This window comes from Thamnophis sirtalis, unplaced genomic scaffold, assembly GCF_051295495.1.
Source record: "Thamnophis sirtalis isolate CommonGarterSnake01/CBP01778 unplaced genomic scaffold, rThaSir2_p1.2 scaffold_1, whole genome shotgun sequence".
NCBI lineage: Eukaryota > Metazoa > Chordata > Lepidosauria > Squamata > Natricidae > Thamnophis > Thamnophis sirtalis.
In genome coordinates this window covers 134930308-134957172 of record NW_028261381.1, presented here as the reverse complement: position 1 = coordinate 134957172, position 26865 = coordinate 134930308, and the positions used below count along the sequence as shown (strand labels likewise).

At 36.8% G+C, this 26865-nt stretch overlaps 1 protein-coding gene and 1 long non-coding RNA gene across 5 annotated transcripts in view; one reads left to right on the top strand and one right to left on the bottom strand.

Moving 5' to 3' along the window:
* The window catches only part of FOXN3 (forkhead box N3), a 178244-nt gene extending 169236 nt beyond the window's left edge, over window positions 1-9008 (top strand). For all 3 annotated transcript variants that reach the window (XM_087725332.1, XM_014073967.2, XM_014073968.2), the window contains one exon: window positions 1700-9008. In XM_087725332.1, coding sequence (XP_087581458.1) covers window positions 1700-2267 — 568 coding nt within the window. In that variant the 3' untranslated portion in view covers window positions 2268-9008. The remainder of the gene's footprint in view (window positions 1-1699) is intronic.
* Window positions 9009-18475: 9467 nt separating this feature from the next.
* Window positions 18476-24833, bottom strand: LOC106557008 (uncharacterized). Of its 2 annotated transcripts, none has more exons than XR_001314072.2 (3): window positions 24679-24833; window positions 21958-22032; window positions 18476-19138 (listed from the first exon to the last, which is right to left on the bottom strand). It is a non-coding gene; the product is annotated as an uncharacterized LOC106557008 (long non-coding RNA). The 2 variants fall into 2 exon arrangements; XR_015698275.1 differs by lacking the exon at window positions 18476-19138 and adding an exon at window positions 20055-20812.
* Window positions 24834-26865: the final 2032 nt, after the last annotated feature.

Below are 26865 nucleotides of genomic sequence, written 5' to 3'. Positions count from 1 at the left end.
AAATTAAATGCACATCTAGTAATTTTGCTTTCTGACATACTAAAAATCAGAAGTTCTTTGCAACTTTTAAATGACCTCTGATGGCTCTATTTAAAGTAGTGGTGTCAAACTCACAGCCCATGGGCCAGATGCGTCACACGCTGCCATGCTCATTCCCCGTTTAGCAAAGGAGATAAAAGTCATACATCACGTAACGATGACATAAGTTTGACACCCTTAGTCTAAAGTGTTGCAAAATTATATGCAGTCCTGATCCTTGGGCTTAATACAACTATATTGGAACAAATGCTTGGATTTCAAGATTGTTAATTCTATATGTACAACTGCATTAGGTTTTGAATGGTAGAAAATAATAATGATTGAAACAGCTAGTCTAATGTTTATCCAGTCTTGCTCTACAGCTTATAGCAATAACTCATATAGGATAGATGCAGCTGTGAATTACCCAACTGCAGCCTTAAGTAACACTCACCATAATAATGAAGCTTAAAGTAACTCCTCTTCAATGAAGTATCATTGAAATACCTTGTATTTTTAGCTCTCTGGTGATTACCTACAGTATATAATCTACTCAGCATTGATAATCAAGTATGGCAGACTTAAGGGCACCTGTAAATCATAGTCATCATGTTATTAAAATGTCACAACAAGAATTTATTCCTCCCCCATGCATTACAGCAGCATTCTTTTGAATTAAAATGAAATTCTCAAAATGAATTATTCTGCATTTTTAATTATCATTTTGTATGATAGTGTATTCAGTGGTAGAAAAACAGTTTTGTCTAGAGATGCTATTATCACTAATACCTATAACCATCAATAATGAAATTTTAGGAGATGCTTTAACAAATTTTGCATAGAATTTTCAGCTTTTGTGTAAGTTTAAAGTTAGGTCCAATAGTAGAGGCATGGTCTGGGTACCATCCGTTAGGGGGTATCATTTGGTGAAAAGAAAGTTTTATATCATGGCATCTGTCCTGTGGAACAACATTCCCTTGGTGTTTAAGGACTTGTCCCAACTCTACTGCCTTTCATAAGACCTTGAAACCCTGGTTTTGCCATTGAATCTGGAATCCCGGATGTGTGGCTAAGTTGACATTGTTGATTAAATTTTCTCAATTGCTCTAGATGCTATTTATAATTTTATTATCTAGTGTTTATCTTGTTTTTAAGTGTGATTAGATGCTTGGATCATGCATCTAAGATAGATAGCTGAATAAATAAATTAAAAAATGAACTTCTCCTTTTATCCTAACAGTCAAACAGGTTCATAAAATTATTCTTTATCTCCATTCATTACTTCATTATACATGAAAATCAAAATGAATTTAAATAGGACTTTGTTCTATCTTAGTCTGCTCAGTTAAATCTATAATTCTTCAAATGATTTGACTTTTTTGAAAAGCAGATTAAATCTTATGCGCCTAATGATAATAATTATCTATTTTGCCCTCAGCAGGCCATCCAGAATTAATAGCTCATTGCTGCTGGCAGAGTTAATGACTCTGCTCTCCTTAAAGTTTTAAGATTCCAACAAATACTAAGGAAAGTGCCTAGCTTACCCATCTCCTTCCAGCATTTTGATGTCTGCATTACTTGCTTGCTTTTTGTTGTCACAAAAAATACAGAGTTTGACTATGCTTCTTTCTCTCTCTCTCTCTCTCTTTCTCTTTCTCTTTCTCTCTCTTTTTTTTTTCAGGAATGGAATAGCAAATTGCCGAATGAGGACAGATAGCGAGCAGTCGTGTGGTTCTCCATTGGTGAGTGGTGACCCAAAGGAGGATCATAACTATAGCAGTGCCAAATCTTCCAACCATAGGAGCACATCACCCACTAGTGATTCTGTTTCCTCTTCTTCTGCTGATGATCATTATGAATTTGTCGCAAAAGGCAACCGGGACAGTAGTGAGAGCAGCGAGGTCAACTTCCATAGCCACGAGAGCCATAGTGAGGCAGAAGATGAGAGCAAACGGCAAAACCGAAAAGAGACCAAGGATTTTGTAGCTGATAGCGGGGTCCCCTCTCAGCACAAAAAACGTCAGCATTTATTGAAGGCGAAAAAAGTACCGAGTGACACACTGCCTCTTAAAAAGAGACGCACGGAGAAACCCCCTGAGAGTGATGATGAGGAGATGAAAGAAGCTGCTGGGTCACTCCTGCATTTGGCAGGAATTCGATCTTGTTTGAACAACATCACCAATCGGACGGCAAAGGGACAGAAAGAGCAAAAGGACACGGCGAAAAATGAGAACAAATCCATTGACTGAACTTATAAAACAATTTTGTTTCAGCACGTCAGGTGAATTCTAATGATTTGTGGCAATATCAGAAAATATTTTCTTCAGTTTTTTTTTCTTCTCCCATTTTTTTCCTTTTTTTTCTTTCCCCCCTTTTTGAACCCAAAATATTTGTGTTGTATTTTTTTAAAGGAGATTGAAGCCATAGAACTCATACTGATACTCATCTAATTTTACAAAAGCTTTTCATTACACGAAGACAAAAATAAGTAAAAGCCAAAATTGCCATTGCTTTCTCCAGTTCTGTCAGAAACGCATGGTTGAATACGCTGTGATAACCACCAGTTAATGTGAGAAGAATAAAAATTGGCACTTGAAAATACATTATATAATGAGAAATTGAATAATATGGTAGACCCAGGCCAGGCTCTTAGAAAAATAATTTAAAAGCCTTATAATTAAATGAGAGAGAGAATGTATGTATGAATGAATGTATGTATGTATGTGTGCATGTTCCATAAATTTGAGGGAAGTCAGAGGCCCATCTTCAGAATCAAGAATAAGATAGTGGCATTTGCTTGTATTTGTGCCATAGAAATCTTGGAATATCCACTAAAACAGCTGCTCATACAGTAATGAATAACTTAAGCTTCATGTACTGTATATGGCTCATAATGTGAAGACTTAATACTTAACTTTTTAAATTATGGAAACTGAACTGTGTATGCAATGAGTTTCAATAATATAAGGAGAAAAGGGTGGAGGGGGTTGGGGGGATTAGTGATATTCTTTAATCAATTAATTGTCTTCTATATTTAAATTAAAAGAATGTTTTTTTAAAAAGCCATAAGCCTGAAGATTGGCACTGCCTGCAAAAATATTATGGGAAAACAAGCTATGAGTTCTTAACTGCCTGAGTGAAAAGCAATCAAATCTAAAATAAAAATATGAGTAGATATTTAAAGAGGATCAAAATGAGGAAACCTTTTTGATAGGATAAAAAAAATTGATCTCATGAGAAGAGCAAAATACATATGCTACAAAACCTGTCATTAGTATTATATTATATTTAAAAAAAACAAATATATTTGGTTGGACAAGAAATCCTAATCTTAACTAAAACTCTGTACAGTGCTCCTCAAAACGCTGTACCTGTTAAATAGCCAGGATACATTTGTGCAAAAATAACAATATATTTCCAGTTATAACCACTGTAGCCAGATTCACTGATCCTGATTCAAATTGCATGGATATATTTCCGGGAGGGGCTCAGGAGTACAAAATAAAACCCCCCTTTTTAATTCAAAGATAACAAAAGTTCTTGTAAGGTAAATAATGTATTTAGCATGAAGCATGAATTATTTTCATATAAATAGAGAAAAATAGAGAAAAGGCTATGCCTCTAATTTTTAAGCCAATAGGCTTAGTTTTGGTTTTTTTTTTTTTTTTTTTTGGTTTGTTTTTTATTTTGTTTGGGAAGCAGGTGTTTTAAGGTTTAACCTTTTTCAGGGACAAATACTGACTGTTGGGGAACTTATTCTGCAATATTAAAAAATAAAACTTCATGCTCGGGTAGGGCTTGGATGGTTGAATTATATTGCCTTGTCTGCACATTCAGCCCCCTTCCCCTACTTCTCTGTTTTTTGAAGATGTTTGTCCTTTCTTTGTCTTTACATGTATTAACATTACGCAATAATTTTGAGGGCAAAGCAAGTAGTGAGTGTGTATGATTAAGACTCCAGGAAAAGACTCTGAATTTACTGTATAGATGGGAGAGAGGAAACAATAGACAATTTGGTTTTGGAGAGATTGTAACCAATGAGATACACAGATATGACAAGAAGGGATACATTTTGAAAGGGCTTTCATTTGTGTTCACAACTTGACTTGAGTACATGATGGAGAAGCAATTTTGTTATGGCCATACCTGTTTTGCAGTGGTAGTCCTGTAAATGGACTGTAGAGTTTATAATAAGGCTCCATACCACCACCACCCCAAAAAATACTAGTATAGACAGCCATAATCTTGAGATTATTTTTAAGACTTGTACATTGGGTTCCACATGATTTTTACATGATCTTGTCAAGAATCCGGATTCTGCAGCTTATAAAATTCCTCTTAAAAATGTGGGAGCTACAATCAAACGAACATTCTAGCAAGCCCTCACAAGAATAGTATCAGGAAGGCAACTCTTTCGATTTTAGCTGCTTTACTTTAAATAAATATAGTGTTATAGTAATGGAAGTAGTGATGTTACTGACGATATTTTAAGGTTTAGAGATTAAGGTGAGTTGAGAATAGTCAATAGCAAGAAACTGAGAAAGAATTCGAAATATCTTTAGCTGTCATTGAATTATATTCTAGGAACATAGTATCCACTGAAAGATACAAACAGGTTTTTAAAATAATGTGTGCCAAATCAGGCTTGAGCTAACAAATGTTTGAGAGCAAATTCAACCTCTGCATTGCCTATCAAGACACTTTTTTGTATATTCAAAAATTAGAATCCCTATTTCTGCCTTTACCTTCTGAAAGAATTGATATTTGCCTAAAAAGCATCAATAATTTTAAGAGTTAATGAAAAGAAACCACATTAGTGAATTAGGAGTTTTCTCTTTATAGAAGAGTGCCATATACATCTTGCCATGGAGTCCTGATGAAATGTAAAATATGTTGTTGCTATGTATTGCAAAAGAATAATTATTTCATAGTGAAACTGTTTTCAGTTGTAGAGTTGATGTTGGAAGGATTCCCAACTCAAATTTTTATTGCTTAGGCCAATGTTTTGACATTTTGAAAATACCACAATGTAAAAAGAGAACTGAGGTTATATAGTATATTATTATATTGAAATTATATTATCCCAAAATTTTATCCAAAGTAAACCAATTTGTCTACTAAAGTCCACAGAAATGTACAACATGCTTCCAACAGGACTGTATCCCACTGACTGAACATCAATAATTTGAACATGTCAAATAAAAAGTAATGTGCTGTAAATATGTTTAGCTATTGATATACAAAAAGTGATCACAGTTGATATTTTTACAAAATAAGGCAAAATTCATTTGAGGTTGCAAGTTAAATACCTAGATTTTATTAGAAATTATGGAAGATTTACTAAGAATTCGCCTTCTCAGTTGTACAGCCACAATCAATACTTTAAACAAACTCCACAACACTATTCTGTTGTGCCAACTTATCTTTAGTGCCAAACTGAAAATAAAAGAGGTGGACCCAAGTTAAAAACATCAGATACTACTTCTATTCATGGTGAAATCCATCCTCTATGTGTTGAGCCCATCCTTATTCCTACACTTCAGGCATTTTGAAATAACGAGAGGGGAATGTTCATAACTGGGGGATGTAAGCAATAATAAAACATCTGTTTGGTCTTTCTCTGCTCCCACATAGAGTACTAAAAATAATCCAGTAATAATCACAACCCATTGTCATTCAGGCATAATTATTCAAGCTTTTAGGGATTGTAGATGTCACAGCTGCATTCTTCTTGTATGAAGGTCTTTAAGTTAGCACAATCTGAGATATTATCTCTGAAGGCCTTAAGCAAAATGGAGCAAGTCCTGTGCGGTATGCATTGTGGCAAAATGGCAAGGAGAATGTGTATATGTACTTACAGTAACATATACATCTATCTTGTTGTTACATCGTTCTTAATGTGTTTGGTAATTGAGGCAGCTTTTATGTTCTGCAAATAATTTTTGTAGGAACTGTGGATTGTCAAAATAATGTGTAAGATTTTTTCCCTATAAAATAGTGAATTGTTTACTCCATATTTCTCCTTCCATAAATGAAAGGGCTTTCTCTGTCCACCAAAAGCTTTTGTTCTAATAGATGGTTTTAACAGAAGGGAAGAAACAACTGTTGTCAATTATCCAGCCCCTTTGTAGTTCCAAATATCATCTCCCACTTTATGCTGAAAAATCCTCCAATTTTCAGAGGCTGCAGCTCTGGCATGGGAGAAATTCATTTTTGTTCCTCTTACTTGCTATTGGGAACATGTCCTGAACAGTTAGCAGAGGTGGATCCCATTAGTAGGAATAAGATTTGGATTCAAGCCAGCATCAGCTTGGATTGTGATTTAATTCTCAGTAATATTTTTTCATAGCAGACCGTTGCAGAATTTCTTGTCATCAATCTAGGTTTGCCATTAAATTATTTTAATGACAAACTTTTACAAACAGTGTTTTAATTCTGAACACTCCAAAGTATGTAGTTCTTTGGTGACTTCTGAGTACCCGTGTTGTGACTTTTAACATAAAAGAGGTTGAACGTAGTTCTGCTGGAATGGAGGTCTGAATCCACAATGAAACTTAATTGAGATGTGATGTGAGGATATCCATATGTCACTCCCTGAAAAAAATTAGACTTGCATCCAAATGATTTAGAAATAAAGTGGGATTAGTAATCTACCGGAACAAATCTTCTGACTTTTAGATCAGCTGTTCAGAATGTGCCAGCTGCAAATCTTTCTTGGAAATTGCTCTCGGGATTGTTCTCCTAGCTGTATTTCTGTATAGCATTGGATAGATGGCAACTTGAAAACTTTCATGGGTTATTATTAGTGTCTTATGTCACAGAAGAGAATCTGTTTAACTGTATAAACTTGTCAGCAGTTGTTGCCACTTGATTCAGATAATCTGTCTTGGAGAACAGAAGTGATTTGAAAGCCATTTTTCTATGACAAATGGAAATACTTCAACAGAAGCAGTGTGCTGTGTCTTTATACAAGCAGGTTCTTGCTAGTCTCTGTCACCTTCAAAAAGGCAATACAGACTATGTAGAGTTGAAGTTGGTTTCAGTAAGAAAGTTACCGTGGTGGAATTCGGTTTCCTGGCTATTAAATTATTTTCAGGCTAAATGTTAAATGTTCCATTCACTGACCAGAGTCAGTCATTCTTTTGGTTGTGTTGTAATTAAGTTTGTGAGTGAATTTCATGACACTGCCTGCAATATATAAAACACTGTTATGCACATAAATGCAGCACTGTGATCTAATTTAAATAACTTTATTATTATTTAATATGTAATATATGTTAATACTTCAGTATGGAAAGAACCATGCACAACCTCTGACCGTCTGTTTTTCTACTATCAGGAATTTAAAAACATAGTTAACCACATGTATTTTACTTTTCCTATGAATCTATAGTCTTGGTGTAGGATTTTTTTAAGTTGAATTTTATAAGTATTTACTAAATATTCTATGCTATCACATATATGAACATTCCCATACTCATCTTCTTTATACAAAACTCCCTTCTGATTGTAGTTCTAACTGGAAAATTTGGTGGAGAGATGTTGGTAAGCCAGGGATAATTCTTTTTCCAAACTCTTCTTGAATCAAAATGCAAAATTGTAGATGTGAAATTTTTATAAAGCCAACTATGTCTGTGCAATTCTTCCACAACTCAGCATGCCAGCACTACTTCACTAACCAAAAACTATCTTTAAATTCAATATCTGGTGCTGTATTTTGCTAATATTCAAAATTTAAAAATAAATGTTTTAAAACCATTTTTTTCATAGAGCTTCTTAGGCTATTTTTTTTTCAATAATAGCATTTGAAACTATACTTACCTAAAACAAAATTTATTTTTGAACCTATTTGCCAATGATAATGAGGGAATGCCTCTGTTTTTTTTCCAATTCTGAATGAGAACCACCTGATACCCAGCATCAACAAAGTATACACCAAATACCCAGGTTTAAGCTTTAAAAAAAAACAGAAGTCATATCTACCAAACAACCTTTTGATTATGGAAGAGCAGCTAAATCCAACTTCTCACCCAAAAGATAATTGATAGAGATTGAATTAGAAAGTAAGAGTTGTGGATTTGCACACATATTTTCCCAATAGATTTGTGTGCAGAAGCTGAAAGGGAAGATTTGGGTTGCTCTGTCCTAATGTCTATTTCTGAGGAAAAGATCTGATGGCTGAATATACCTTACAGGTTTGGATTTCTTCTGGCTTGGCTTGACACTGATTTAAATTTTCCCTTCAGTACTACTATTAAGATGAAAATGTTGGTGCTTGGAGTTCTGTTTTAATACTTTCATTAATGAATTTCAAAATCAATCGATTTAGCCTGGTTTCACTTTTGTATTATACACACTCACTACTTCAGTCTGCCTTGGGGTCAAATGTTGGAAGAGATGGGGTAGGGAATGATTTCTGTGTGTATGAAAAAGCATTATGGATTTGTACATTTTTATACTCTTCTGTAATATTTTTGAAATATTTTTGTTCTGCAGAAAAAAAGTGATGAAGCAATCAAAAGACCAATATATACAATATCAATGCTTTAGGGGCGGGTCATGAGACCTTCATTGGCCAATAGGTTAATTTAGTACAGCAATAAGCCAATTATGTTGTTTTGTTTTTGTTTTCTGATTTTATTCCTCTTTTCCCCGAAAATGCTGTACTAGTTGAATGGAACTGCCAGTTTCTTTAATATAAGTGAGAACTGTGATGGGGGACATAAACAGAAATGTTAAGTTGTATTTGTGTTTACCTAAATGAGCAGTCAAAAGGCAAGTGCAATCAGCCAGAAATATGGAAAAATGTTGATCTAGAGGCATACTTGCATTTTATGTTTCTTGATGTATAATCATATTGCCAAAGACAAACTCTTTCATCAGTTATTATTGTAAATAACACTCTCCCAAAACCTTCCATAAAGTTTCTGTGATGTATTGTCTTCCAGTTGCAATAAAAATTACCGAGTTGCATCAGTTGAATAACTGCAGTTATCAGTGTTGGCTGTTATTTATTTAAAACTGTACAATGCAATACTACTGAAGCAAGTATTTTGCTGTGATGTTAAAAAAAAATAACACCAATTGTAAAGTTGCACTTTCATAAGAAGCTGTCTTCTTTCAGGTAAGACTTCCTCCAGCTTTTTTGGGAGGTGGGGGCACCATTCTTTACTCTGATGGGCAGTGGCTCTTATCAAATTAACCTTTTAATTAAAGATTTCAAAGACAGAAGTAGGAATGTTTAGTGTATAAAAAGCATACTATACCCTGATCTATCTTCTTTCTCAAATTCAACACATTTGCAATCCTGCCTACGTATTTGTGCTGAGTCTAATAAGTTACTGAAGTCATGGTTGGTAGATATGAACAATATTTGATGCCTTTTAAAAATATAAATGATGCTGCACTTAAATGGCTAGATGGCCTAGACCAGGGGTTCCCAACCCCTGGTCAATGGACCACCACCAGTCCATGGCATGTCAGAAACTGGGCCGTGCAAACAAAAAGCCCCATCCATGAGAAGCAGGCAGCACATGAAACCACAGCCAAGGCCTCCAGTCCACGCAAAAACCTCTCTCCATGGAACCAGTCCCTGGTCCCCAAAAGATTGGGGGTCGCTGATCTTTAAACAGATCTTTTTAACATTTATGTTTTAATGCTTTTCTAATCCAGGTGAAATGTCAATATATGTTGCTAGTCCATGTATGATATGCCATATGCTAAATAAATAATCCTGGTGAAGCCATACCATTGTCCTGCCTGTGACATCAGGTAAATATATGTCTATGCCAATACCGTAATCACCTTTTTAACATTAATTCTGGAATATACACAATTACCTCATCAATAAAACAGTGGTTTCCTTTAACAGAATCAGTTAAATGGCTAACAAAAGGCAGAGTTTAGTGATTTGGCTTCTTACATGAATTACGAATCATTATTTAATTTTTACTCTACCTTTTTAAATACAACTCAAGGCAGCCAATATGCAAATACTTCTGCCTCCCATGTTCCTCACAACTCTGGTGGGTTGGACTGAGAAAGAATTGCTGATCCAAATTCACCCAATTAGTCTGGGTGATAAAGTCAGGTGGGTCTCCAACAGAAAAGGTCATCAAGCCTGCAGGCTGCCCCAACAACATACTGTACCGGAAGGTCTCCAACCTTGGCAACTTTAAGACTTGTGGACTTCAACTCCCAGAATTCTGGGAATTGAAGTTCACAAATCTTAAAGTTGCTAAGGTTGGAGACCCCTGCTGTCCTGTGCTAAGAATGCTGTGGTTTCATATTGCATAAGACATAATTTTAAAAGGATTTTATGCTTTGAAAAAAAGGAAAAACCTCATAAAATAAAAATACTAAAGAAAAAACTATCCCTCCTCGTTGTACAATTAGATTCCTGGCAATTAACTCTATTTATTCAAAATGGAAAGAAAAACTAAGCAAAGCTGTGGACTTCACATTTCTATATATTCCTCCAAAAAAGGAATCTGAAGGAGAAGGGTGGTTAAGAAATAGGAAATATATAAAAAGAAGTTCACATATAGAAATATGTGAATTCTTCTGAGATTGCAGAAGATTTGATAGAGAATGGATGTCTTGTTAAAATCAAATCATGATCACACAAGCATATACCATGCCAATACTGACGTATGCCAAGACTTGATCTCTGTTCTCCTGGCAATATCAGCTGAAGCCAGTTCAAACAGGGACCTAATCCCCAGCCCTAACGGGAGATCCAAGGGATACCACATTGGTGCTGACATCAAAGTTGCTTCAAGATCCAGGAGAACAACACACCATGCTCTTCCCAGCTACTTTCCAGTATAGTCACCTGCCAAGATGACAAAGCAATTTCAGTGCCAAATTCCAGCTGAAAGTCTAATTGAAATAGGTCACAACTAGTTTTTCATACATAGCAATAGCAATAGCACTTAGGTATATATACAGTTTCATAGCGCTTTACATTCCTCTCTAAATGGTTTACAGAGTCAGCATATTGCCCTTAACAATCAGAGACCTCATTTTACCAAACTTGGAAGGATGGGAGGCTGGGTCAATCTTGAACCAGTCAGGATCAAACCCCCTGCAGTGGGCAGAGTTAGCCTGCAATACTGTATTATAACCAGAGTGCCACCAGAACAGTATGAATTTGGGTTGTATAAGATCAGGAGAACATTTCATATGTATCTCCAGTTAAAAGTCTGTGGGATGTATGTAGCCTACATACCTGGGATGGCGAACCTATGGCACGCATGCCACAAGTGGCACACAGAACCATTTGTCAGGGCACGTGAGGCGTTGCCCTATCAGCTGGCCAGCGCGTATGCACGCGCTGGCAAGCTGAGTTCAGCCTTTTTTAAAGCCATTTTTTGCCCTCCCCAGGCTCCAGAGGCTTTATAGGAGCCTTGGGAGGGCAAAAACAGCCTCCCCTAATCCCCCAGAGACCCTCCAGAGGCTTCAGGGAAGCCTCCTGAGGGCTCCTGAATGCTCCGGAGGGCTAAAATCGCCCCTACAAGCAACCTGGAAGTTACTTCCGGTTTGCTCATAGGGTCATTTTTTGCCCTCCAGAGGGCCTGGGGGGGGGGCTTTTTTCTCCCGAGCCTCTGGAGCTTGAGGAGGGCGAAAACATGCAAAAAATGGGGGGAGCGCCTGTCAGGCACGCATGTGCGCTGGGAGTGTCATGCATTGCATTATGGGTGTGGCACGCCTGCACACAACCCCCCTGCGCTCCCCCCTCTTATGGCACACAAGCCAAAAAAGGTTCGCCATCGCTGCTACATACCATAGTGGGATTGCGATGCTTTCAAACACCATTAGATGGCAGCAAAGACAAAATGAAAATTGACTCCTTGTTGCAATCTGGATTTTTGTAGATGAGAAAGGATAGTCTTATCATGTGCATAGCTACCGAAAGGAACCTTTCTTAAAGTGACCAGATGAGTTTATTGTTATAGTCAGAAGTGCCAATTGCAGCTTCTCACATGCCTAATCACTAAATGACTAGGTCATCTTTCAATACATCACATATTGATTGTTCTCAGAACCATGCAGGCCAAGATGACCTGCCTTTTATATAATCAGTTCTTTCTATTTTCCATTTGAAGGCAGAATGTCCTGTTCTAGCCAGTTGTCAATCTCTATGCGTAGTGTGTGGATCACGTTCCATCTTGTTACCACTGTCCCAGGAGCATTGGGGATAACAAATTGTTTATTCAGTCTTCTGACGACTAATCTCTGGCTTGTAGAACAAGTGTCAGTAGGAGATTTGCCAGCCCATATATTCCACGGAATCCCCAAATAGGCTTTCATTAGTTTCTTCTTGCTTTATTTATCTATCCACATGCTCACTCTTATATACATCCAGCCTTCAAGAATGTAGACAGTAACGTATGTAAATCTAAGTAGTTCATCTAGTCTGTTGCTCATAATATTGAAAATGGTAATAATTATGAAAATTTTATCCCCAATTTTATTTTCTAGATTGACTCCAGCAAGCAGGCTAGAAAATGAGAAGGGCGAAATAAAAAGATCTTAAATATTAATTTTCTCCTACATGATGCCTTCAAGATGTTTCTCCAGCTTTTTTTTTAATGGACATCATTCTTTTCTCGGATGTGTTGGAAATAAATCCTTACAAAAATTTGGATCGGTAAGAAAAGAATTTTATTAACAAAAATAAAAGAAAACAAAAAAAGGAGTTTGCAAAGTGCAGTGAGCTTGAGCAAGACTTCAACACAAAGTTCTAGGCCCAAGAACACATCCCAGAATTCAAAAGTAAGAGTTTTTATACCCAGTCCCTAATGTGATGCCCTTTTCCCTCCCCTTTGATCCCATTGGATAGGTCCTCAGGGGTTACAACTAATCCGAGGTGCCTATTAAGAATACATTAAACCTCTCCCTGCCCCTTCCTGCCCACATGCAGTTGCAGTTTTAATCCCCAGCTAATCCCCAACAGTCAGAGGCTTTTATTTTTGAATTTTAGCATTCCCTACAGATGGGCAATGCTTCTTATCACTTTATTTTGGGCTATCGTTTTCATCTTACCCAGCTAGCATGGTCATCAGTGTAACACATCAAAATATTGAAGGGGGTGGGGGCATTAGGTTAAAGAAAGTTGTTCTCTGCTAACTTTTGGGTGGGAAAAGAGGGGAGTATTAACATAGGAATGTTAACATGGGAAGTATGGGAAGGACTTCATATTTTGCAAAGCAGAATAAACTTTGACAGTTCAGTAGATAAGAAGTATGACCTTAATCTGCCCAGAGTCACCTTATTGGTGAGATAAGTGGCATATAAATTTAATAAATAAAAAAATAAGCTTCATCCTATCAAATAACAACTCAAGAATACAACTTTAGATCTTTACTATAGTTATATATAAAGATTTCGCTTTTTTGGAAATACTTTTGAAGAGTTGTAGTTTTTATGAAATTGACTTAATTAGAGACTTACAGGAAGTGGGTAGACTCTCAATGGAAGGATTTAAAGACAAACATCACTTAGAATGAATGATAGGTAAGGAGGAAGAGCAAATATAATTGACAATTGGGATTTTTAGTAAAAGGTGAAAGGAGGGAGAGAGTTAGGGATACTGATACTAGAGTAGGTCAGGGTATAGATAGACACTCTTTAATTTTGATATTAGTGCAGCAGACTGATCCACTATTCATCAGTTAAATACCGGGTATTTCAATCTACTGAATTGTTGTTGTTGTTGCTGTTTTCCAAAATAATTCTCACCTAAAAATGAAAAGGCAAAGGTTTGCGTGCTTTGCCCAGACAGGGGAAAACCTTCAACTAAACTGAAAGTGCCGTTTCAGGAGAACACCCTAGTATGGCACATGGCCAGCTAAAGGAACAAGAATTGGCAGGAGGTCAAGAGAAGGCCTAGGCCAGTGAACCCGAGATGTGACCACTCACCTCACTGCAGGGGTGGGTTTCAGCAGTCACTACTGCCACTCACTCATGGGCACACCACGCACGCATGCACAGTGCAATAAAAATTGCTCTGCGCATGCATAGAAGCAAAAAACAAGATGGACAAGAGAACAAGAGAATTGGTTCAGGGGCATGGTAGGCCTGGGTTGCTGCCAGTTCCAGCGACCCAGGCCACCAAACCACTAGCGGTTCAGCCAAACCGGTCCAAACTGGTAGAAACCCACCACTGCCTCACTGCAACTGTTTCAGCATGACTGTATGAATTCAGTTTTCTAACATCCCACATGATAAAACTCCCTGTATGATTAAAATATATGCCATGTTTCAGACTGGGAGATAAATGTCTTTTTTTTCTTGGTGTTTCATTACTCGGCAGATTTCTGAAGAGAACTTTTACAAGAGAAATGAATTTCAAATATGGGACGGGCAGAGGTCACTTCTCAGGTCCCCAAATACTCACAATTCAGCATTACCAGAGTGTTGATAGAAAAGTGACCCAGAGGATGTGTTCTATCAAAAGGGCCTGAGCAAATTATTGTGACTTGATGACATCTGAAAAGTCACAACTCAGTGGGATGCCAAACGCATCCAATGAAATGTGAAAATTAGCACTCTCTCTGAAATCAGAGCTTTGAAGAAATGAAAGCAGGCTTAACGTTCTAAAAATGAAAGTGCTGGTGTCAGAAAAACAGATCTTGCTTGTGCTTATTAAAATGCAAACAACAAATCAAGACATGAGCTGTTTTTTTCACAGAATTTCCAAATTATTCATCACTCAAGTCTTTTACTTTGGTCACCTTTTTTTTTGAATATTTTTTCCTTTGGAATGTGTCAGATTTGCAACATTCAGAATGTATTTTCAAAAATGCAACTATATACTGTAAATGCGTAGGCTATGCATATCTTATGGCATATATATATGACGCTGATGACGAGTGGGATCTTGTCGAAACATTGCCAAGATACTCCCAATCTTACACGGGAAAAGACCCAAATACACCAAAACCTGCATGTGTGTGTGTGTGTGTGTGTGTGTGTGTGTATGTATATGTATATGTATATACATATACATATACATATACATATACATATACATATACATATACATATACATATACATATACATATACATATACATATATATATAAGATTTTTACAACCCCTGGTAAGCCCCAATTATGGGAGCAAGCTATATATATATATATATATATATATATATATATATATATATATATATATATACACACACACACACACACACACGCATACATACATACATACATACGTATTCATTCTCTTCTGAAGAATGTTCAGTCAGAAAACATGATGAAAATTATTTGATTTCACAACATATAGGCAGATTTAACCATAGTTTCAATTGGGAAAATGTGACAATCCTAGACCAGGCCAAGTCCAAAACTGCCAGAGAGTTTCTATAAATCTGGAACTCTGACAAATCAGCCATCAAAAGACATATTAATGTCTAATTAATAACATCTATAGATTATGCAAAAGAGACAATCAACCAGCCCAAAAGAGAAAAGGACTCCAGCACTTCTCCACCAGCAATCAGCACCCAGATCAGCATAGATTAACTGAAGTTAATTCCAAGGTTAACTTCAGATCAACAATCAAGTAAGCAATACCCCAATCTAGAAATGGCCAAAGAACCAAGAGTAAACAGCCCAACCAAACAATCTCTAAAACCAATCCCACCAACACTGACAGGCAAGCTATCAGAATATAAGCTCCTTACTAGCACTGATGATGTTATCTAATTAGGGTAATGAAACATCTGCAAGAAAACAAGCAAGCTCAGAGAGCACGAAGGACCCCTCATTTAAACCCTGAGCTACAAATATTCTCTTTTATTGGTTTACAAAATTTACATCATCATGCTGGAGAATTTTTTCAACATTATGGTCATAGCAATACTTTGGGGGTCATCAAATCTATGTGTTTTAAATAAATTATAATATACCATATTTTTATATGTGGTCATATCTGGGGAATTTTCCTTCAGCTGCTTATTAGATGGTTCTCATCTTCCTCTTTGCATAATCTATGTTTTCTGCTGTTTCAACTTTTTTTTAAATCTTTGTTTTCATGGCATTTTTTGCTAGAACTTGTTTCTGTGCGGCAAATATCTTGGAGGATATAACCTGAATTCATTGCCAAGTTTTGTTACTGTTCACTTTGTGTTTGTGTTTCACATATTGACCATGAAATATTGACTTATCTTTCCAATGTTTCATTTTCTGTTACTGTGTAACTGTTCAATTTTGTACCCTATATTTGATTCTGCCACATTTAAAATATTTTCTGTTAGGTAGTTATTAATATCTTCTCTTTGCTTACTTGTATATAATCATTTAGAACTCTGCTTTCATCCTCTACACTCTGCTTCATTTGCAACAACCAGGATCATTTATTTTCTTTGCAAATACAAACAATTTACTGTATATTGTTTGGGGGAATGTAGTGCATAACATTTGACCACTATAAGCTTTTTCACTTTCTATCTAGTCAATAATACCTGCTGTATAATATATTACAGGGACCAAGTATTAATAGTTTCGATTGTAATTCTATTTCATGATAAACATTCACTTGTATCCTGCCTTATGAAGGTTTAAAAGACAGCAGAAGAAGTGGAGATATTTACCCCCAAAAATCATTTTATGACAAGTTGTTCTTGAAAAGCCCTAGTGGAGAGATTGTGTACTTTATAGTATCATACGATAAGTAGATAATATTTAGAACAGGCTACATTTCTCATGCTTGGGAAGATGGGATCAATACACCAACAATTAGATGAACTTTGAGGAATAAAGCGGCTAAGAATAAAAATTAAATTAAAAGTGGGATTTCATTGTGTGTGTGTGTGTGTGTGTGTGTGTGTTTTTGTGTGGTTTTTTTTTATTTGTGCTGATAAATAAATAAAGGGAGACTAGTATAGATCTATTTCAAGCTATTTAGCTCTCATCAGCTAGCCATACCCTTACTGGGATTTGAACCTGGGCTATATGGCATACTAGGCACACTAGGCAGAGATCTTAGCCATTATGCCACAGGCTCTTATCCGTTATCAGCGAGGCCAGGGTGAAAGGTATCTATTAGATTTTTACAACCCCTGGTAAGCCCCAATTATGGGAGGAAGCTAACTGCTTCCATCATCTGTCAATTGGCTCGTCACAACCATTTGAGCTACAGAGAATGACTCCTTTATCAGCCAGCCAGGGTGGGAGGTATATACTTAAAGTCACAACCCCTGGTATATATTATTAATCCATCATATTAGGGATAGGAAAATCTGCCACTTAGCATTTGTAACAGATTTCCAAACTGTTATGGATAACATTCATCGAAAGAGAATTCCAGTGTTTAGAAATTATCTTGTGCAAGATATTTATGTTTTAAGGTTTTAGCACAATGCCTGGGAACCTGGGTCGGTCCCATAACCAGAGGTTTTATCTTCCAGGCTTTCGGAATCATGCTGGAGCCCATCTTCAGGGAGCAAAGTCAGTGGTGGGTTTCATTTTATTTTACTATCGGTTCGCTCATACACGCACACATGCTCGTGTGACACTTCTGCACATGCGCAGAAGCATCCAGTTGGGTGGGTGGAACCTCCCACCATTGCCACTACTGGCTCGCCCAATCTGGGGCGAACTGGCAGAAACCCACCTCTGAGCAGAGTGTGTGCTGTTCTGTGTGGTTCTGTTCAGCCATTAACACACCCCAATCAACATCCAAAAAGCCACATACAATGGGCGCTATAAATACCACACACAGAACAGCACACACTCTGCTAGAAAAAAGTTCCCTGAAGATGGGCTCCAGCAAGAGTTCGAAAGCTCAGAAGACAAAACCTCTGGTCCTGGTGACCGACGCAGATTGAATCCTGCAACATTATCCTGGGACATGTATATTCACCTTCATCTGCTTAAGGTTTTTGCTGATCTTTATGAATGTTCAAGATAATGATGTAATTTAGTGTTTCAATATCTTAAGAAATTCATGATTTCATGAACAAGTATATTGAGGAAATGTGTATGCAAACACATCACTTTACTAATTATCTTAAGGTTTCCGTCTTATTGCTTTGGATGGAAAACCAAGTCACAATATAAAAATGATTTCTTCAAAGTAAAATCATGATAACATATGAATAGTTTATAGTTATATAGTTGTACTAACTATAATTTGATTGGGAGCCTCCCAGAACTGGTTGATAGTTGGGCAGCTATATAAGCATTTTAAATAAATACAATAAAATACATAATGGTGCAAAATATACATTTTTTTCTTTACAGTTTTAAGAAACATGCAAATAATAAAGAAGCTTTAGATCAGCATAAATGTTTATTATTATTTTTCTTCAGTAAATCAAGACTCATTTTATTTTCTAATATCGGCATTTTCTATTACTTAATTTGAGAAAGAAAAACTGTTTTAAGCAAAACTGTATTTGTCAAATCAAGTGTTAATCTTTAGGCATTTAGCCTTCCTTCAGAAATAAGGAACCTTGAGCTGTTGACAGGTATTTCAGAGTAACCGAGAAATTAACAATAACAGTGTCCATTTATCAGTCACCTTTGGAAAGGCGTTTTCAATAACACATTGCTTTACTCTTGGACAAAATCCAAGTTGCTTTGTGTTTGATTCATTAAGTGGTGACAGGCTATCTCAAGCCATGTGCTAGTGAATTAGCATCAAGGTTAGTTTGATTCCTGTGTGATGTTTCTTTACAGTTCCATGGATTTATTCAACCAGGTATTCTATGCTTCTGAACTCTGATTTCACAAGATAATTCATCCGGTTTCGAGAACTAATGGGTGCACTGCATTACTTTCCTGGCCTCCTGATAAATAGACATATTAATAAACAATCACAAAAATGTATTTAATTTTATATTTATAAGTTGTCCCACTTGTCAAATCCTACCTTTGCCAGCAAATCATATAGACACATGACTGTCTGCTGATAGAGCACTTCTGCCTGTCTCTCATATTGGCTGGCTTCTGACTCTCTTCGCTTCGCACCGCACTCCAAATCTGCTCTGGAGGATTCAGGGGATCCTGAAGAATAATTCTGAGAATCTCCATAGATATCCAGGGACAAATGGTGGTAGGACACAGAGGATGTTCAAGAGAAGGGAATACAGAGAATTAGAATTCTGTTTTTGTAAAAAAAGAAAGAGAGAAAAAAGGAAGCGCAAGAATATTTACTGTAAAATTGATAAAATTAAAACACCACAAAAGTATTAGTATGCTAAAATATAATCTGGTGATAAATCAACAGTTGAAAAACATCTTACACAGGACATTCTGTGCCCAATCTGGTCCTTCAAGTCCCCCTCTGACCACTACAGTGTTTTCCTGAAAATGTGACCTACCACAAAAGTAAGTCCTAGCTTGATTTTTACATGTATGCCCAATAAAAGCCCTACCCCCCAAAATAAGCCCTAATTAAGACTCCTCCCACCCCAGGGTGCACGGGTAAAAATTAAGCTAGGGTGGGGATGGGATGGTGGATGCCCTACTACTTGCTTTCAGACAGTTGCAAATAGGCCTCACACACCCCAACACCTGCCTTGTCAGCCCATTTCTTCTGCAGCCAGCAAGACCGGCAATGCTTTCCTGAAGGATCAATCCGGAGTTCTGTTATCAGCTGCAGAGGCCTTCAGGAAATTGAATTGAATTTGAATTTATTATATTTCTATAAGGAAAGGCTTGCAAACCACAGAAGAAGTTCCTGAAGGCCTCTGACAGCAAAAAGGAGGCTGGGGGTGTGCTCGCAAGTGAGATGAGTCAGTGGCAGAGGTGGGTTCCTACCAGTTCGCACCTATTCGGTAGAACCGGTTCGTCAAATCTACTGAACTGGTTAGAAGAGGTTCCACCAGTGGACCCGGAAAGCAGGCCACACCTACAGAAGAGGTTCCAAATTTTTTTGAAACCCACCACTGATCAGTGGACAACAACAATGCCTCCCCCCTGGAAAATAAGACCTTTTTGGTGGCAAAAAATATAAGACAGGGTCTTATTTTCAGGAAAACACAAGTATATATAGTGGAGCTATGGTGGCACAGTGGTTAGATTGCAGTATTGCAGGCTAATTCTGCTGACTGCCAGCAGTTCGATACTCACCGGCTCAAGGTTGATTCAGCCTTCCGTCCTTTCGAGGTCAGTAAAATAAGGACCCAGATTGTTGAGGGCCATATGCTGACTCTGTAAACTTTTTATAGAGGGCTGTAAAGCACTGTGAAGTATATGTACACTGTGTGTGTATGTAAGTCTAATTGCTACTGTTATAACTGATTAAAAGAATAAGAATGATAAAAAGTTTGATGTAATATAAATTTTAAGTCTATTAGTCATTCAGACCATTGCAGCCCAGATCTGGCATGTGGGGGGGGGAGCAGTTCCACATTTAACATTTGGCATCAAAGGAGCCTGGAAATTACTTTAGCATGAATGTGGATACTCCTGTAACTAAACTACAGTCCAGTAACTAAATAAAATACCGTACAGTAATTTGTTTTGCCTTGGAACATGTTCAGGATTTTGAGAATAAGTTATGAGTACCATCACAAGACAGCTGTGGCAGTGGTTCATTTAAAGAACAACAACAACAATGAAAGAGTGGATGAGTAGAGAAACTGGCAATCACCAAGGAAAGTATTGGTGCTCACATCAATTCCAGGTTGTCTATCCATGAGTTAGGCTGTTAATTTTGGAGGTGAGAAACCAAAAGAAACTTGATTAGCTACAAATCTGTAAGGCGGCATATCCATCTCTCCTGTTTGGGAACTCTATTATTCACATATGATGGCAATCTGGCCTCACATTCCCTGAAGGAAAGATAGAATGGATAATAGTAGGAAAAAGTAGAAAAAGAATTTAATGTAGAAGAGTTTTACTGATGTAATTGCCTATTGGCTTTATTTATTTATCTAACAAATATATGTGCCACCTATTTTGTCCAGAGACAATTCTGGGCAGCTTACGAACTTTAAAACTACTACACATTAAAATAATAAAGGAAAATATAATCACAGTAATAAATACTGTGGGGAGAAGGAGAACTGCACGGGAATAGTCACTCCCAATTTACACCTCTGTTAGTAAATATATAATTAAAACATGGTGCCAAAAATGGCTTCAAATAATAACATGATTCTGGGATGTTTGCACATCCACACTGTTTGGGAAACAAGAGCCATGACCAAAATCGCAATCTATGGATTGTGCTTTGCTGCTACTTTGAAACAGAAATCCCCAACCCTCCTCCCCAAAAAATATTGTCTGCCAGAGCGATATTATCAAATTCTAAAAACACAGTGTGTTTTTACTGCATATGCAAATAATTTTCAAACATGCAAATTAGCTAATTATATCATTTACATAAAACACCCCACATAATCACTGCAACTTGGCAGCTATGAATTAAGTGAAGCTGGCTCCCTCTCTTCCCCCAGCTGTTATTTTTCGTCTCCAGCTCGCCTGCATTCCTTTCATTGCAAACACATGACATACACACACACAACACTGCATCTTTGCAGTCGGCTGAGTCCTTTACCAGAAACTCCTTTTTGGGAAAAGAAATAAATGTTTAGCTCCAAAGTTGAAAGTAATGCCTTGCTCCTGTTTGAGGCCAGATGTAACCTTCTCTTTTTTCTCTTCTTCCACACCCCATCCTTCACCCTTCCCAGCCTCTTGTTTTGTTGATCAGAGTGAGTAGTTGCCAAGATCAAAGGGGCATAAGCACCTCTGCTAAGGTGGCAGGATGCAGAAGGGGCTGCTGATAACACAGTTGTTTCAATAATTGCCCAAGATTTTTGGGGCGAACATGATTAATGATTGGGGAAAGATGATGACCTGATAGCAGAGAGGAGCATGGTATGATTGATGCAGAAAGCTGCATGAGGCCAAGCTTATCCACTGTGCATGGCAAATCATAATTATTGGTTAAAGGGTCTTTATTCTTCATACTTACTAGGAGAAGCTGAATGACAAAATATGTTCTGGGTAACGAAGCTTTCCATGCCGCATCTCAAGCCTCAAGTTCTTGCTTTGTAGGGAAAAAAAACTATTAAGACAAAAGAAATAGGACTGCTACCAACATCACTGAGCTTTCTTTTAACGGTTGATGTTTTATTTAATATTTATGATACTTTACATATTTTTTGTGGGGGTGATGGAGAAGAGAAATTGGGCCAAATGACATGCTTCCCTGATTTAACTTCCTTGAGGGTTAACAACTTTTTTTCCCCAATGAGCACATTTGAAATTTTGCAAGCGTCTTGTGGGCATTCTGACTGCTATGGGTCTTGCCTGTTCACAAAATGGCTGCCTTAGTGGTACCCATAAATATAAATCAATCAATCAGTTAATCAATCAAGTGACACATGTTGCCTGGGAAGCAGCCAGAGAGAGAATTACAGGCACCCTGGATTGGTCTAGAAGTCATCAGTTTGAACCTGGATTAAATATAATCACCAAGGAGCCATAAATTAGATTCTGCGGGCCTAAAGGAAAGCAATCTACTTAGGACAAGAAGTTGCAACATCAGCTTGACTTGAAACTTTTAAACAAATGTAAGGGCTAAATCAGCAGGTACATATCTATTTACTCTTTACCTGTGAACTTTCATTGAGTATATCTGGAGCTGATGGCTTGGCTATCCCAAAGCTACAGAGAAATTTGGCCAATCTTGAAAGAGGATTTCTGCATTTTATAAGGATGCATCCAAATGGAACATGAAATGTGGAAAACATGAGCCAACCTTAAAAATGTCAATGTAAAGACAGCATACTCTATTAATAAGCTTAGAATCAGCTTATTGGGGCCCTTGAAGTCAGATAACTGCATGATAGGCTGTCAGCTTATGAATCCTTACAAAGGAACAAAGTGACAATTATGCCCATCACTACATATATGCCATACTTACATAACCCCAAAAATAAGAGGATCATATTAGAATTAAGCCAGTGAATGTGAATGATTCAGTAGTAGAAAAAATATATAAAATAGCATCGTAAGTTTCAAGAGATATTAAATATAACATCTAGAAATGCATTGTATTATTAATATTTTTGGAATTACTTTACTAATGAGTTAACTAAAAGTTAAAAAGTTAATTTAGTTAAAAGTTAACTAAATTTTATAAAGGAAATTCTTTGTCCATTGCTAACACCTTTTTCAGGTGACATAAATGCAAACCCTACTCCAGGATGTCTATGGAGATTCTCAGTCATCAAGGTCATGGTTGTCCCAAAGATTCTTTTGTTTTCAAGAGGCAACTAGACTTTCTTGTTTTTCTTTGAAGACTTTTCGCTTCTCATCCAAGAATTCTTCTTCAGCTCTGACTGAAGGCTCCATACCGATTTACACCACTCAGATGACCCTAATGACATAGCTAAACCTCCAGGTGACCTTAACAACCCACTAAAAGAATGCAAATAACCAGCTGTCTGCAAGGAGTATAAATCCTTCCATTCCCCACTATCAAGTCAGAACTGAAGACGCTTTTTGGATAAGAAGCAAAACATCTTCAAAGTAAAACCAGAAAGTCCAGTTGCTTCTTGGAGGGTGGGGGGAAGCACCTTGGGACCTACTCCAGGATGTCACTGGGTAGACAATATTGGAATCAAATTGACTAAACAAAGGGGAATGGAAAACAAGGAAGTACAATCCAGTCAGCCAGGATATTTCCAGGGGCAGAATATGGAATAAGTCATGAATCATTACTGAACAGTCTATTTGTCATTAGTTTGGAAATTTGAACAGAATAGGTGTGACCTAGAGGAGACACAATCAGGATCAGTGTAAGGGACAGATTCAATGTACTTAACCAAAATGGAAAGTGATAAACTATTGGAAAAATAAGAGAATAAGAGATATTATGAAAACCAAAATGAGAAAACATTCCCAAGACTTTAAAGGGAAGAAAAATCCAATAAGCTTTTAGAACAAGTTATGATGATAGTGAAAGAAAGTTGGATAATGAATGATTTGGGCAACAAAAAAGATACATGATGACTGAATATAGATGCTCAACATCAAGAAAAGAGAGGAAAAGATTCCTCTGTCAACCATGTCAATAAAAAGAGGGCAATACAAGAAAAAGAAAAGCAAAATTTTAAAATCATGGGAAAATTTACAGCCAAGAACAACCCTCAAGAGTAACCATGGAAAAGCTCTAATACAAGCAAAAGCATTTTCAAAAATATGGAAAGCTGTAGAAGAGCCCTGTGTTAATAGGATCACAGCGTGACAGAAAGAACTAGTATTCTGAAGAACTGGCTCTGCTAAAAAGTGAAGAATGAGATGCAACAGACCATCTCTAAACAGGAAAGCATCAGGCTCAGATGAAACACCCGCTGATCTATTTAATCTGCAGAAGTGGCAAAGTGCTAATAGCTCTACGTCAAAAACGAAGAACTAGAATGTACAACCTGGAGATTGGAAAGGATTGTTTTGTGTATATACTTATTCTTGGGAAGGGAGAGATGCAAGTGGTGGTGCAATTTTTCAAATCATTTAACTAATACCTCACACTAGCAAAGACATGTTTGTAGAGAAAATTAGCCAGGCATAGAGAATGAAATGTCAAATGAGCAGGCAGGTTTCTGAAAAGGTAGAAGGATTCAATTTCAAATAGATAACAAACAGTGAATAATGTGAGAGGAAAAGAATATAAGTTTACCAAGTTTACCTTTGCTTCACTGACTGTCCTTGAAAGATTATTGCCAGGGACAGGTTGAGATGGTGGGCATTTTTCTATCACTGCCAGAAGTCAGATTTGATACAATAGCATCTAAAATATCTTGCTCAGCAGCATTCCTTGGTGTTAGAGCAGCTAAGAGCAGCTACTGTGAGCTTCAGCTCTGCTCTTCCTTGTTTTATTGCCTTTGATAAACAGTGTGTAGATCTACCCCCATTTTGCCAGATTTCATTTTTACTGGCATTTTAATCTCAGCAATATCTGAGCAATTCTGTTTGTATTCATTGCAGAGTTTATTATTATTGGATTCATGCCCATCAGCACTTACGATGATGGCTCTTTTGTTCTCCCACAGAAAAATTTGTTTTGTTATTTGACCTAATTTTTTTTTAAAAAAGCAAAATTAGAACTGAGAACATTGACAGTAGAGAAGAAAACATAGAAATATTGTAAAGTGAAAATGAGTGCTCCAGAAGTAAAGCGTAATGTTAGCTGTAGAACATGGGAAAAGGACTAATATGAATTCTTATTATGAATGATTTGTGGCTTAATATTTCTTATTATGAATCATAAGGGGCTACAGAAATCTGAGTTATGTAAAGGCCTTGTAACATGTAAAATTTAGAAGAAAAATACATTTGGTCACAAGAATGCTATCAGAATATTCTTTCCAGTGAAGGACAGAATCAAGATATAGGAAATATCCTATTTTCCATAATTTTTCTGAAGGACACAATAGCTAAAATGCATTCTTCCCATCACCCAATGTTTCTAGTTCTGTTCCCTTCCCACAATCTGCTGCGATTTAGCTACTCAAATACAGGTCAAAGTGATTCACACAACTAAATAATGTTTTTAATATATTACTTGCAAATTCATTCTTATCAACAATATGATAGATGTTATTTTAAAGGCAAATATGGATTACTGATACAATTATTAGATCCCCCCCCCAAGAGCATGATAGGTAATTGGGTTTTGAGAATTTTCCTTGTAAATAATTCGTATTTGAAACCAGGTTTGGATTGGACAATCTTTCAAACAGAGGACCTGCTCTGTGAAACATTAGAATTATTATTACAAGAAAATTTTTGCTGTGTTCTTTTCATCCTTGATTTTATCTTATCTTTATCTTATCTTCCTGTCAAGAACAGGAATGAGATAGGAAAACTATTGTTTTGGCCTTGAAACATAGCCAAATTACAACTTTCAACAACTTTGGAGATTGTTAGCTGAAGCTCTTGGGAGCTGTAGCACAGCAACTTCTACGGTCTCCAGATTTTCTCATGCTTATCAACAATGGAGCTGTAACTATTTTCAACCAAAACAGCTACATGGGATGGGAGCTCTGCACAGTAAAACTCCACAGTTTTGCAGAGGCCTGCGATTTTATTAAGAAGGGTGTGATTTCATCCTGAATTTGAACCTTTTTTTGACAATGTTTAAGACCTGAATGAAAAAGAATGGAGGCAGAGTCTCTTCCACAGATTTATTTTTCCTCAAACCCTTGAAGAAAATTTGGCCTCTCCGGGTGGAGTTTCAACGCAGGATCTGCTTTTTGAGTATAAGACAAAGCTGCCATACTTGCCAAAAAAAGGCCTTGACTGCTCATAATATGCTTTAGGGAAAAACAAATCAAAATCCAAAGACTTTATTTTTTTATGACTTTCTACCCTTAAGTACTAGTGGCCCCTGAAGAGAAGTGGGGGGAAATTCCTATCCAAATGCAAGCCTACCTCGGACAGTTGTTTGGCAAAAGAGTGAGGCCTAGTAGGATGGATTTGTTACTATTATTTGTGTTTACTGATATGTGCAGTACTTGTTTTGGTAAACTTGTGCAGCAATTGGTTTTGATGTAATTGGGAATTTGGATTAAATAAATAAATGAAATATATCTGATATAAACAAATTATATGAAATACCCCGTATACATAGAGAGACAGTATAATAATTTTTTTTTGAAAAATAAAACCCTGGAAGTCACGTTCCTGGTTAGAAGTAGATGGTGTTCTTTGTTTTGCTACTATTTTGCAAAAGCCAGAGGTGGCATTTGCATGAAAACATCACAACACCTGTGACATCACCTGCCTCCCTAGACACAATGGTAAAGCTGCTAATCTAGATTGCACCTTCTAATGTGTTTACTGACTTTTGCTCCAAGAGAGCTTCTCCTCCTGA